The 12,065-nt window shown below is 47.5% G+C and overlaps 1 protein-coding gene across 4 annotated transcripts in view; it reads left to right on the top strand.

Moving 5' to 3' along the window:
* poli (polymerase (DNA directed) iota) overlaps positions 1-12,065 on the top strand; it is a 104,332-nt gene that overhangs the window by 77,801 nt on the left and 14,466 nt on the right. For all 4 annotated transcript variants that reach the window (XM_072497408.1, XM_072497407.1, XM_072497406.1 and 1 more), the window contains 3 exons: positions 2,199-2,354; positions 7,367-7,603; positions 10,943-11,121. In XM_072497408.1, the coding sequence (XP_072353509.1) occupies positions 2,199-2,354; positions 7,367-7,603; positions 10,943-11,121 (572 nt within the window). The remainder of the gene's footprint in view (positions 1-2,198; positions 2,355-7,366; positions 7,604-10,942; positions 11,122-12,065) is intronic.

The raw sequence follows: 12,065 nt of genomic DNA, 5'->3' as shown, positions 1-12,065 counted from the left end.
GCCTCGCTGTTGCTGGCTGACCTGCCCTCCTCAGCCCTGGCAAGGTCAAGTTGCACCTCGCTTGCTCCCCTCCCTGCTCGATGGCTGCTGTCTGACTGGCTCACCTTGGCTCATGGCTTTCGCCTTGCTCCTCGCTGTTGCTGGCTGGCGTGCCCTCCTCAGCCCTGGTTGAATAGCCCCTTGCATGCTGACCTCGCTGCTCGATGTCTGCTGCCCAGCTGGTTCACCTTGGCTCGTGGCTTTTGCCTCACTCCTCGCCTTACTGTATCTAGTTGGCCTGCGCTGCTCAGCCCTGGTTGAATCGCTCTTAGCCTGCTCCCCTCGGTGTTTGACGGCTGCTGACCAGCTGGTTCACCTTGGCTTATGGCATTTGCCCGGCGTGTTGTCATTATGGTTCCAGCTGGCCTGGGTGTCGAATTTCCCTCGCCTTTTCCCCTCGCTTTCCGATGGCTGCTGACTGGCTGGTTCACCTTCGCTCCTGGCTTTCACCCAGTGCCTCGTGCTTCCCTCACCATTGCTGGCTGGACTGCCCTCTGCCCTGGGCCGAGAAACCTGCTGGCTGCACATGTTTTGCAAAAGTAAAATACAGGATACTCTGCCTGTATCTCTCATTGCCTAGTCGTCTCTCATTCCTCACGCGCACACCTCAACATTCGGACCAGTCTGTTGTCCCGCTCTGAGGAGACTCGACCAATCAGAATCTGATGCCACTCTGCATTGCCTGCTGAGAGGCTCAACAAATACAAATAAGTCTATCAGCAAATTGTAGCGCACAAAGACTCACGAGAGACGAATAGAGATGAAGTCGATGAGGCTTTATTAAGCGTGACTTGTTCCCCGCAGTTCAGTAGCAGACTGGCCTGCGGGGGAGAACTCCAGGTTCTTATACTCCGCCTTCAGGGCGGAGCTAGAGGTCAACAGCCAACCAGGACCCGGGATCTGTCAGCAAATGACATCACGGCTCCACAGTCCCACATGACCCCTAATGCATACTACCACACAAATATAGAGTTATCAGGTTCTGATTGCTGCCTACAGACACCGGCTGATGTGCCCCCCCATTGGTTAAGGCCCTGTGCCTAGGCACGGGGTGTTTCATTGTAAATCTGCCTCTGGCTGGAACGTTACTATAAAGCTTATTGCTAATTTTATTCAGCTTTCTTCTGGTGAATGCCTGGAGTTAAAAGTATAAGCCAACCTAATGATGATCCGGGACCTACAATATGTTCGGACTCCAGATTCCATTGTCCCTGCAATTCTGTGGCTAGACTTGGGGATCGTAGGAGTGACCCGAGTGGGTAGAAATGGTGCACATATAGCATGAATCATCAGCTGGTCAGGCCACAGAGATCAATGAGGAGAGGGGCCACAGTCGACACTGTCATTTTCTCCAGCTGCAGGGTGGTTTCTTCAGAAGGTCGTGCAGCATGAGGTAAGTGCTGGAAATGACATAACAAATCACCTGCCCTAGGTATAGTGGCAATTGCTAATACAAATGGAACATTAAGGTGTGTAAATGGATCTGTAAGAATCTAAGTCCAGGCTCTGGTAAGTGGAATTAATGGGGTAATTCTTTTCATTACGGAGACAACTAGGTGAAAGGTCAAGTGCAGAATGCTACCAAGGATGAAAATCAATACCAGAAAACTAGATAAATCAAGAATTTGTGATTAATGGCACCATGTTTGGCACTGTATTGTTAAGAGGAAGGAAAAACTGAAGAAGTTAAGGAATTTCACTGTTTTGAGATCCCAGATGTTTGAGTCGGTATCAAATTGAAGAAATGAATAAGCTTATGGTCATGAATCGAGTGGAGAAGTAATGGTAAAGGATTACAAGTTAATAAATCTCGAGGTATGTGTAACGCGGAGAGGTGCAGTTACGAGTTGGAAACTAATAATGGCTACCCAACTTTGTGAATGCAGACGTAATTGCAACATTCATTCAAGAGAACATAAGAGAAAGATTAAAACTTCCGATCTCTGGATGGTCATACCCAGGAGTTAACCCAAATACCCCCCTAACTCACCGGCTTTCTACCTGCCTGCTAAGGGATGTTGCAGCTTGCTCATAGCTAATGTCACAAGGCCTGGAAGGCACTGTGAATGCAGATAAATATCATGATACATTATGTGCATTGGGTATCTCATAATAATTAGGCAGTAATTATCTCTGTTCTGTTCTGGCTTTGTTTGTAGAATTGCTGGAGGAGTTCAGTCCATTGGTGCAAAGACTTGGGCTTGATGAGAATTTTGTCGACGTAACTAAACTGGTGGAGAAGAGACTGCAACAGATAGGGAGTGTTGGTGTCCCAGCAAACCTTTTTGTATCTGGACATGTATATGGTAACCAAGGTAGGCACATATTCTGTTCCTCGGCGATTGCTGGCTGTGTTTTTAACTGCCTGCAGCCTGAGCACTGAGATTTCCTCTCGGTAGATCTCTGCCTTTCCAGATCTCTCTTTCTCCTTCTTTAAGATATTCCTTAAAATCTGTCTCTTTTGACCAAGCCTTTTTAACCTCTGAGCTCATATCTCCTGTGTAACTTGTCTGGCAACATTCTTGAGGTGCAATCTGGGACATTTTAGTATGTTAAATGTGCTATATAAATATAAGTTGTTGTTGCAGGCATTGCAGCACCATAATCATTTGGCTTTAAAATCTAGGGACTAGCCATTTTAGTTTGTGTGAAATGCAAATAACATTTTTTACACACCATTTTCTACAGCTGCCGCACTGAAGTACTGTGGAAAAGTGAACCAGACAGCACATTAACAGTGCTTGTGTGTGTCTGCCTCTCACTTTATCCCGCACTGTTTTTAGTTTATTATTCCTTTTTATACCTTTGTGCCTGAAGGCACAGACTCAGACAGGGCTACAAATTCGCAGATATTGGCCACTCTCTGGTAAGTCGTTCAAGGGTCCACTTTTCATATGTGAGTGTTTGCAGATTGTACCACATGGGGCAGGTGGGGGAGGGGTGGCTGGGGTGCAGAGCTGGGAGAGATGCGTTGGGGGGGGGGGGTGCAGTGGGGAGCATCACTGCCACATTATAATCTCCTCCTCACATGGCACCACAGTTCTGTACCTTTCAGCAGTAATTAGAGACAGGACCTTTGTGTTTTTAAAAATCAATGGCGGGGATTCTCCAAGCCCGTGCTGGATCGGAGAATCGTCGGGAGGGCGCGCGAATCCCGCCACGCCGGCCCGCCGATTTGGAGAATCGGCGGCAATCGCGTCGGCACGGTCACCGCGGTGCCAGTCGGGGGCCGTTGAAAGCGGCCCCCACTGCAATTCTGCGTGCTCGACGGGCCGAGTGCCCGCTGAGTTCCGGCGAATCCCGCCGGCGTCGTATGTGTATGGCCCTACCCGGCGGGACCTCAGCGTTCTGGCTGCGGGGGCCGTCCTGGTTGTGGGGGGGGGGCCGACTCCGTGGGGGGCCTACACGGTGGCCAGGCCCACGATCGGGGCAACCGATTGGCAGCCGCGCTAATTCCGGGGGGGCCAATGTTCCCCTGTAAGGCTCCGCCATATTGCCCGGGGGCTGGCGCGGAGACGGCCGCGGTGCACATGTGCAGACCCGCGCCGGCTGTGGCGCGCACATGCGCAGATTCGTGCCAGAGCAGCGCACAGCACTCCAGCGCCATTCTAGCCCCCCGAGGAAGGGGTGAATGACTGGGCCTGGAGGCCAGTTGACCCACGCCGGTTTTGGCCCATATATTTAGCTTATGCTAATGCAAGAGACCCGAGGTCAATTGCAGCACATTCTGTCATGCTGGTTACTAAGCTGACTCAGCACAGAATAGATCTTCTCGATTTGAAGGCTTCAGTACTGCAGGAGATCACAGAACCTGGGGAACTTACCAGATTTGATGTGTTGGGTGCTTTGGATCCGTGGAACACATACAAGCTACCAACACTTAAAATAGAACAACACTATTTTATTAAGCTAGAAACTGTTGAACGTACTTTCACTGTGGGTTAACATGGTGTTAAATTAAACTAAAGACCTATGCCTATCCGAAACCAGTCTATGCACTCAGCACATGGTGAAGATCTGTGCTGTAAGCTGTAAGCTCTGTCCTTCTAAGAGGCTGCATCCCGAATGAGCGGGAGAACTGATGCCTTCTGTCTTTATAGTGAGTGTGCTCTAACTGGAGATTGGCTGCAGTGTTGTGTGTGTTGATTGGTCTTGCTGTGTGTCCATCAGTGTGTGTGTCTGCACCATGATATACTGGTGTATATTATGACAAGATCCTAAATGCATCAACATTAAAAGGGCTTAATGTCAATCCCAGGATGTCTGTCATTCTTATTTTTATCTAGCCAATCAGTTAAGAAGGCTCCTCCTGTGTGCACTTCCTATCAATCCTGTACCACATGGTGGTTACTGTGTTATATTTGGCACAAAATTATTGTAAGTAAATATAACTTAGTCCAGGTAAATCTCTTGGCAGCTATTTCAAAAGTACAGAAAAGACTCTCAAAGAACTTTGGAGTCACAATGCTTGCAATGCCTCATTTAATCGAACAAATAAAGGCAGGGTTCTTATCTCCATTGCATTTGAATGAATGTACCCACTGTTTACCTAATATTAAATTAGACTTTGTATCCTGAACAGGAAGGCACTACACTTTAGCTGAGGAATAAAATATGTATTAGATCATATGATGCTCCTCTCTGTGTAAAACTTATGTTATCTGCCTTTGTGTGACCAATATATTCGTATATTAAATACGTGTTTTTGCCTTCAGGGGCGGGATTCTCCCCTACCCAGCGGGGCGGGGGGTTCCGGCGTAATGGAGTGGCAGGAACCACTCCAGCGTCGGGCCGCCCCAAAGGTGCGGAAGTCTCCTTTGGGGCGGCCCGAAGTCTCCACACCTTTAGGGGCCAAGCTCTCACCTTGAGGGGCTAGGCCTGCGCCGGAGTGGTTTCCGCTCTTATATAGCACCTTTTGCAACCTCAAGATGTCCTAAAGTGCTTCACAGCCAAGGAGGTGTTTCGGCAGTGTAACCCCTGCTGCACTGTGTCAAATAATGGGGGGGGGGGGGGGGGGGTAAATATTATTAAAGTGAGGAACATTAAACTGCATTTAAACCCATCAGCAATGTGGGCTTTAAGAGATGGCAGCGGGCAGGGATTGAGAGATTTGGGGATCTCTTCTTTCAGGAGGGTTTCCCGAGCCTGGAGGCATTGGAGGAGGAGTTTGAGTTGCCGGGTGGGAACGGGTTTCAGTACCTACAGGTACTGGACTTTGTACGGAGGCAGGTTCCAAGCTTTCCTCGCCTCCCCCTGAGGGGATTTCAGGACCAGGTGATGTCAAAAACAGGGGTTGGAGTGGGAAGGGTTTTGGAGATATACAAGGAGTTGATGGAGTGGGAAGGGGCCCCTATCAGAGAGGTGAAGAGGAGCTGGGAGGAGAGCTGGAAATTAAACTGTGGGAAAAAGCCTTGAAGAGAGTCAATTCATCCTCGTCGTGTGCCACACTTCGCTTGATCCTGTTCAAGGTGGTCCACAGGGCCCACATGACGGCGACCCGGATTAGCAGGTTCTTTGAGGAGCTGGAGGACAGATGTGGGCGGTGAGGGGGTAGCCCGGCTAACCATGTAGAAAACCTGCCCGAAGTTGAGGGGATTCTGGCAGGGATTTGCGGACGTTATGTCAGAAGTCCTGGGAAGGGAGGGTAACCCCGCGTCCAGAACTGGTAATATTTGGGATATCGGATGATCCGGGGTCAACGGGGGGAGGGAGGCCGATGTCCTGGCCTTCCCCTCCCTGGTGGCCTGGAGACGGATTTTGCTGGGATGGAGTGTGGGTCAGCGACATGGCAGAGTTTCTCAGTCTGGAAAAAATTAAGTTCGCCTTGAGAGGATCAACTCAGGGGTTCGCCCGGAGATGGCAACCGTTCATCGATTTCTTCAAGGAAAATTGAACGTCAGCAGTAAGGGGAGGGAGGGGAAAAGGGGGGGGGGGGAGGAGGAAAACAGGAGGCATAGCAATGCAAGATAAGGACAGGGAATTTAGTATACGGGTAATTAAAGAATACGGCTTGTTTAAGAAATGTTAATATGTTAAACTGAAAATTACAAATGCTTTAATTAACTATTTTCCAAACACATCAACAACCTTAGCCAGTAAGTCGGTAGGCCAGGGAAAGAAATCTGTTGATGCAGCCAGATATTCAACGGTACAGGCCAACACTGATGTCAAGGTGGTGTTGTGCTGTACCACATGCTGAAGATTTCCTTTTGCCTCTCTGCAACATTCTGCATAAAATGACAAAGTTAGGCACCCTCCCCAATCTCAAATTACAACATTTTTATTTTCAACTAAAAAGTTTAAATACATACTTTCTAAAAGATGAAAGGATTGGGGACCTATCTTGCCCATCCCCTATATTCAGATCCCAACCTCTCCACCCCAAGCCAGCTGGGTCCTGTCCCAATGCTACCTTTTGCTAAACCGCCCATTTCATGTAGCAGCTTCAGGCCATGGCTTTCTTGTTGTCCTTGTGGAGATAGTCACAACCTGAGTGCTGGAGCTGTCTTCCCAAATTTATTTTTGAGCTACCAAAGAATGTAAAAGAAACAGGAATTAAAGAGAGCCATGCGTTATTGAGACTCTCCCCAGAGAGTCAACTTCTCTCTCTTGCTGTTCCCAACAGTTGATTGTACTTTTTTGTCATTAACTTCATAGATCTGTCAACATCCATTATCCCATGGGCGACTTTCCCAAAGTCAAAGCTCCATTTCCTGTGTATGTCCCAGCTCCAATGACATCCTGAAATTGATGGGTTGCAATTTCAAGTCAAAGTAAAGGTACTCCAGTGACCTGAAAGTTGGTTGAAGTGACCTCAGACAATGTAAATCATGTCCCATATGGGGTAGGATTTTCCACGCATCTTCTGGTCCCGCCATTGTCAGCGGGGTTTTCTGTTAAATGCATCCATCGCCGCCGGGAAATTTGCAGTGGAGGTGCGCTGTCAGCGGAAGCGAAAGATCCCGCCGGCGTGAACGGCCAGAAAGTTCCAGTCCTCGCTTCTGTGGCAATCAAAACCCCTTCCTTAACAGCACCGTGGGTGTACCCACACCACAGGGACTGCAGTGGTTCAAGAGGGCATCTCAAGGTTCAGGAAGGGCATTCTCAAGGGCAGTAAATGTTGGCTGAGCCAGCGGTGCCCCCATCACAAAATGAATACAATAAATATCTTCATTTTATAGGCAATGAGCAGCTTCACAAATATTTCGCAAACTTTCAGTGTGTTCTGTCACACGGAATGTGTATGATACAAATATCTGCAGTGTTACGTAGCTAAGTAAGGAAAAGAAGACGTTTGTGCTCTGCTCATCAAGTTACTTTTGTACAGCATTAAACATCTCCGATGCAAAACACGTTTGGTTGGCTCTTGGATCCCAATTCGCAGCAGAAATGCGAACAGCAATATACAACAAGGTAGGCCTCACCGGCAGTGCAGGAATTGCAACCAATAAATTGCTGGCCAAGCTGGTGTCTGGAACATTCAAACCCAACCAACAAACAACATTGCTTCCAGAAAGCATTCAAGACTGCATGGGGAGCCTCGTGCATCCTGTACAAGTGCCTGGTAAGAGTTCCTGATTGTACTGTTTACTTATTCTCTCCGCATGCCTCACATCTACAGGGAACCTTTTAACAAATTCACTTGTTTTAATTTTATTTCAAATTGTTACCCTGAAGGTGCTTCATAATGTAGACTGTGACTGTCAACTCTTTCTATCTTACATCAGCACCTTTTGATATTCCTGCTAATTGGCATACACTAGTAAGAATGGCCTTTGAAAAGGAACTGAAAATAAAAGCCTGGTGAATCAAGATAAAGATAGATAGTTTTTTGAAGAATAAAGGAATAAAGGGTTCTGGTGTTCGGGCGGGAAAGTGGAGCTGAGTCCACAAAAGATCAGCCAGGATCTCCATTAAATGGCGGAGCATGCTCGAAGGGCCAGGTGGCCGACCCCTACTCCTAGTTCTTATATTCTTATGTATACAGAACAGAACGTTGAACAGGTGGACATCCATTTCCCAAATCAGGCAGCAGGATACATTCTGATGGTTCGCAACCGTTCCATTGCAATGTGATGGTTTAGCAGAAAGACTGGTTTTCACTCTACTCTTTTGAATCCTCTCCCTGTCCAAAAGCAACTCCCCTATTGGGGGACAACCCAGCTCCTCAGTACAAGCTTCATTGAGTATCATCTGTTCTCAATTCACTCTGGAGCTCGTCCTGGTTTATCTTTAAGGGGATCTCCATATCTAACATGTCACAAAAAGACCACGTTTGATTCCCACCAGTGTGCTGACTTGGATGAACACACAGTAGTGCTCAGGGTACTACAGTTTCCAGTGTCTGTGCTCGGGAGGATAAATATTGAATTTAATTTTTTTATTCACTCGCAGGATGTGGGCACCACCGGCAAGGTCAGCATTTAATGCCCATCACTGAGGGGCATCAGAGGGAAGTTAAGAGGCGGCACGGTGGTGCAGTGGTTAGCACTTCTGCCTCACAGCACCAGGGATCTGGTTCAATTCCAACCTTGGGTGACTGTCTGTACGGAGTCTGCACGTTCTCCCCGCGTGTGCGTGGGTTTCCTCCGGGTGCTCCGGTTTCCTCCCACAGCCCAAAGATGTGCAGGTTAGGTGGATTGGCCATGCTAAATTGCCCCTTAGTGTCCAGGGATGTGCAGGTTAGGTTATGGGGTTACAGGGATAGGGCAGGGTTAATGGGGGTGGACCTGGGTGGAGTGATCTCTGATCACATTGCTTGGAGTCACATATAAGCTATACCACTGGAGCAGATTTCCTTCCCTAAGGAGATTAGTGACCGAAAAGGTCAGGTTCCAAAGAACCTGTTTTTTATGGAAATCCAATAGTTTTACAGTCACCATATCTGATGGTGGCTTTTTTAAATTCCAGATTTGTTTATTAATTACATTTAAATTTCCCAGTTGCCATTGTGGAATGTGAACTCGATGCCCTTGTATTACTGGTCAATGGGCGGCGCGGTAGCACAATGAATAGCACTGTTGCTTCACAGCTCCAGAGTCCCAGGTTTGATTCCCGGCTTGGGTCACTGTCTGTGTGGAGTCTGCACATTCTCCCCGTGTCTGCGTGGGTTTCCTCCGGGTGCCCCGATTTCCTCCCACACGTCCCAAAAGACGTGCTGTTAGGTAATTTGGACATTCTGAATTCTCCCTCCGTGCACCCAAACAGGCGCCGGAATGTGGCGACAAAGGGCTTTTCACAGTACCTTCATTGTAGTGTTAATGTAAGCCTTCTTGTGACAATAAAGATTATTATTATTATTATTATTAAGTGCGATAATCACTATGCTACCGTTCCCTGTTAAATAGCTGAACCCAAGTTGTGTCTGTACATTAAATGATGGTAGCTCAGGGCAGCACGGTGGCACAGTGGTTAGCACTGCTGCCTCACGGCGCCAAGTTCCCAGGTTCGATCCCGGCTCTGGGTCACTGTCCGTGTGGAGTTTGCACCATTTTCCCGGGTTTGCGTGGGTTTCGCCCCCGCAACCCAAAGATATAATAATAATCGCTTATTGTCACAAGTAGGCTTCAATGAAGTTACTGTGAAAATCCCCTAGTCGCCACATTCCGGCGCCTGTTCGGGGAGGCCGGTACCGGGTAGGTGGATTTGCCACGCTAAATTACCCCTTAATTGGAAAAAATGAATTGGACACTCTAAATTTATTTTCTTTTAAAATGATGGTAGCTCATTTTGGAGGAACAAGAGCGTCACTCACTCCAGACTTCCATCAACATTTTTTTCTGTAAAATGTGGGTAGAAATATGGGCGGCATGGTGGCACAGTGGTTAGCACAGTTGCTTCACAGCTCCAGGGTCCCGGGTTCAATTCCGACCTTGGGTCACTGTCTGTATGGAGTTTGCACTTTCTCCTCGTGTCTGCATGGGTTTCCTCCGGGTGCTCCGATTTCTTCCCACAGTCCAACCATGTGCAGGCTAGATGGATTGGCCATGATAAAATTGCACCTTAGTGTCCAAAGATGCGCAGGTTAGGTAGGGATACGGGGTCACAGGGATAGAATGGGGAAGTGGGCCTTGGTAGGGGGGGCTCTTTCAGAGGGTCAGTGCAGACTCAATGGCTGAATGTCCTCCTTCTGCATTGTGGGGATTGTATGATTCCATGAAAGTGAGACAGAGTGGTTTTGCGTGACTTGCTGAGTTTTCCCCCCTTCCCTCCCTTTGGGAAAACATCTGGAGCTGGATTCTCCATTGTTGGAATTCTCCATTGCACCGGCAGCGCACCCACGGCCAGGGATTTTGCGACGGCATGGGGCTGCAAACAAGGGAAACCCCATTGGCCGACTGGCGCGACGGAGAATCCCGCCGCCGACAGGAGCCCTGGCAACTGGTGCGGCGGGACGAGGAATCCCGCCACTGATCTTCCCATGCAGTGCATCACCAACGTGAGGACCAGTCCAGAACTGAAATCATCGGACTAAAATAATCATGTTAATTAATTAGTTATATTTTATACATTTAGAGTACCCAATTAATTTTTTCCCAATTAATGGGAAATTTAGCATGGCCAATCCACCTAGCTTGCACATCTTTTGGGTTGTGGGGGCGAAGCCCACGCAAACACGGGGAGAATGTGCAAACTCCACACGGACAGTGACCCAGAGCCGGGATCAAACGTGGGACCTCGGCGACATGAGGCCGCAGTGCTAACCCACTGCGCCACTGTGCTGCACCGTTAATAAATTAGTTGACATGCAATTGCATGCAGAGCAGCATAGGCTTACCTTTAATCATACCAAGATGAACACACATGCAACCCCTAACCTGAACACGTTGCATAGGTTCTGATGCTTTCTGCAGTTGAACTTTCTTTTTAATTTCATCAGTTTTATTTCAATATGGTGTTCCAGGTATTGGTCCTAAAACTGCCAGGCGTCTCGAGTTTCTCGGAATCAGTACTATTCATGGTCTGCAGACATTCCCTTTGGATCTGCTGGAGAAGGACCTAGGAGTATGTATAGCTCAACGAATACACAGGCTTAGCTTTGGGGAGGACGATTCCCCTGTGATTCCCAGAGGACCACCTCAGGTAACATAAAATTACAACATATGAAAATACTCACCGGGAGATTTTCATGCACAAATCAAGCATTGCATTAGCCAATTTCTCTGTGTTTAATCTGCACCAAATGCACGGAGGGAGACATATTGGTCCTCACTGTTTTTAGATGCAAAGAAGATACTGCGCTTTTTCAAGGAACCCCCTATGATACTTGTGAAAGATTAGCTGGGACGTGTGCAGTTTATCCTCAGCTGGTTTCTTCCAGTTCTGCCAAAGTGTAACCAGCATCCTTAGATGGATGGCTCGAGGCCACGGCAACAAATGTTAGTTTTTTTTTGTTTAATTCATACCCGATTGATGTGTAGACCGGAAGAATAAGAATGCTCTGCAACAAAACTGTGTGTCCCTGTCCACCCATTTAATTATCTCCTTCCCTCCTTTCTGGATTTAACTGCGGGCGAGTTTAGTATCTGAACCAGTAGAGTGGGTCAAGCTACTTTGAGATCTCCATCTTCTCGTGCAAAGATCTTTTCCTGCATGCACTTAGTACCTGACAAATGGCCTAATCCAATTTCTACCCTCCAAAGCCTTGAGTGGAATGTTAAGGAGCCCCACTTTGTGCAGGTTTATAACAAAATGATATATATATGTATATCTATATAACAAAATTATATCATATATATAAATTTGAATGTAGTTTGCTAATATTAATTACTCTTTATGGAATGCAGTGACCATTGTATATACAATGGTCACTGCTGTTCTACAACTGTTCTACAGCAGTAATGTCCCACCAAAAGGAACACAATGAATGATCATTATTTTTTGCACGTACTGTTGCTTGAAGACTTGAACAGAACACACAGAGAAATCGCTCAATTAGTGCAGATTAGATCTGAACTTAGGGTTTCAGAGGTTTTGATTGTATGCTTGAAGTCATCAAAAAATGTTCCTGCATTTCATTCTCAGCC

This window comes from Scyliorhinus torazame, chromosome 3, assembly GCF_047496885.1.
Source record: "Scyliorhinus torazame isolate Kashiwa2021f chromosome 3, sScyTor2.1, whole genome shotgun sequence".
NCBI lineage: Eukaryota > Metazoa > Chordata > Chondrichthyes > Carcharhiniformes > Scyliorhinidae > Scyliorhinus > Scyliorhinus torazame.
This window is presented reverse-complemented; position numbering and strand designations above follow the sequence as displayed.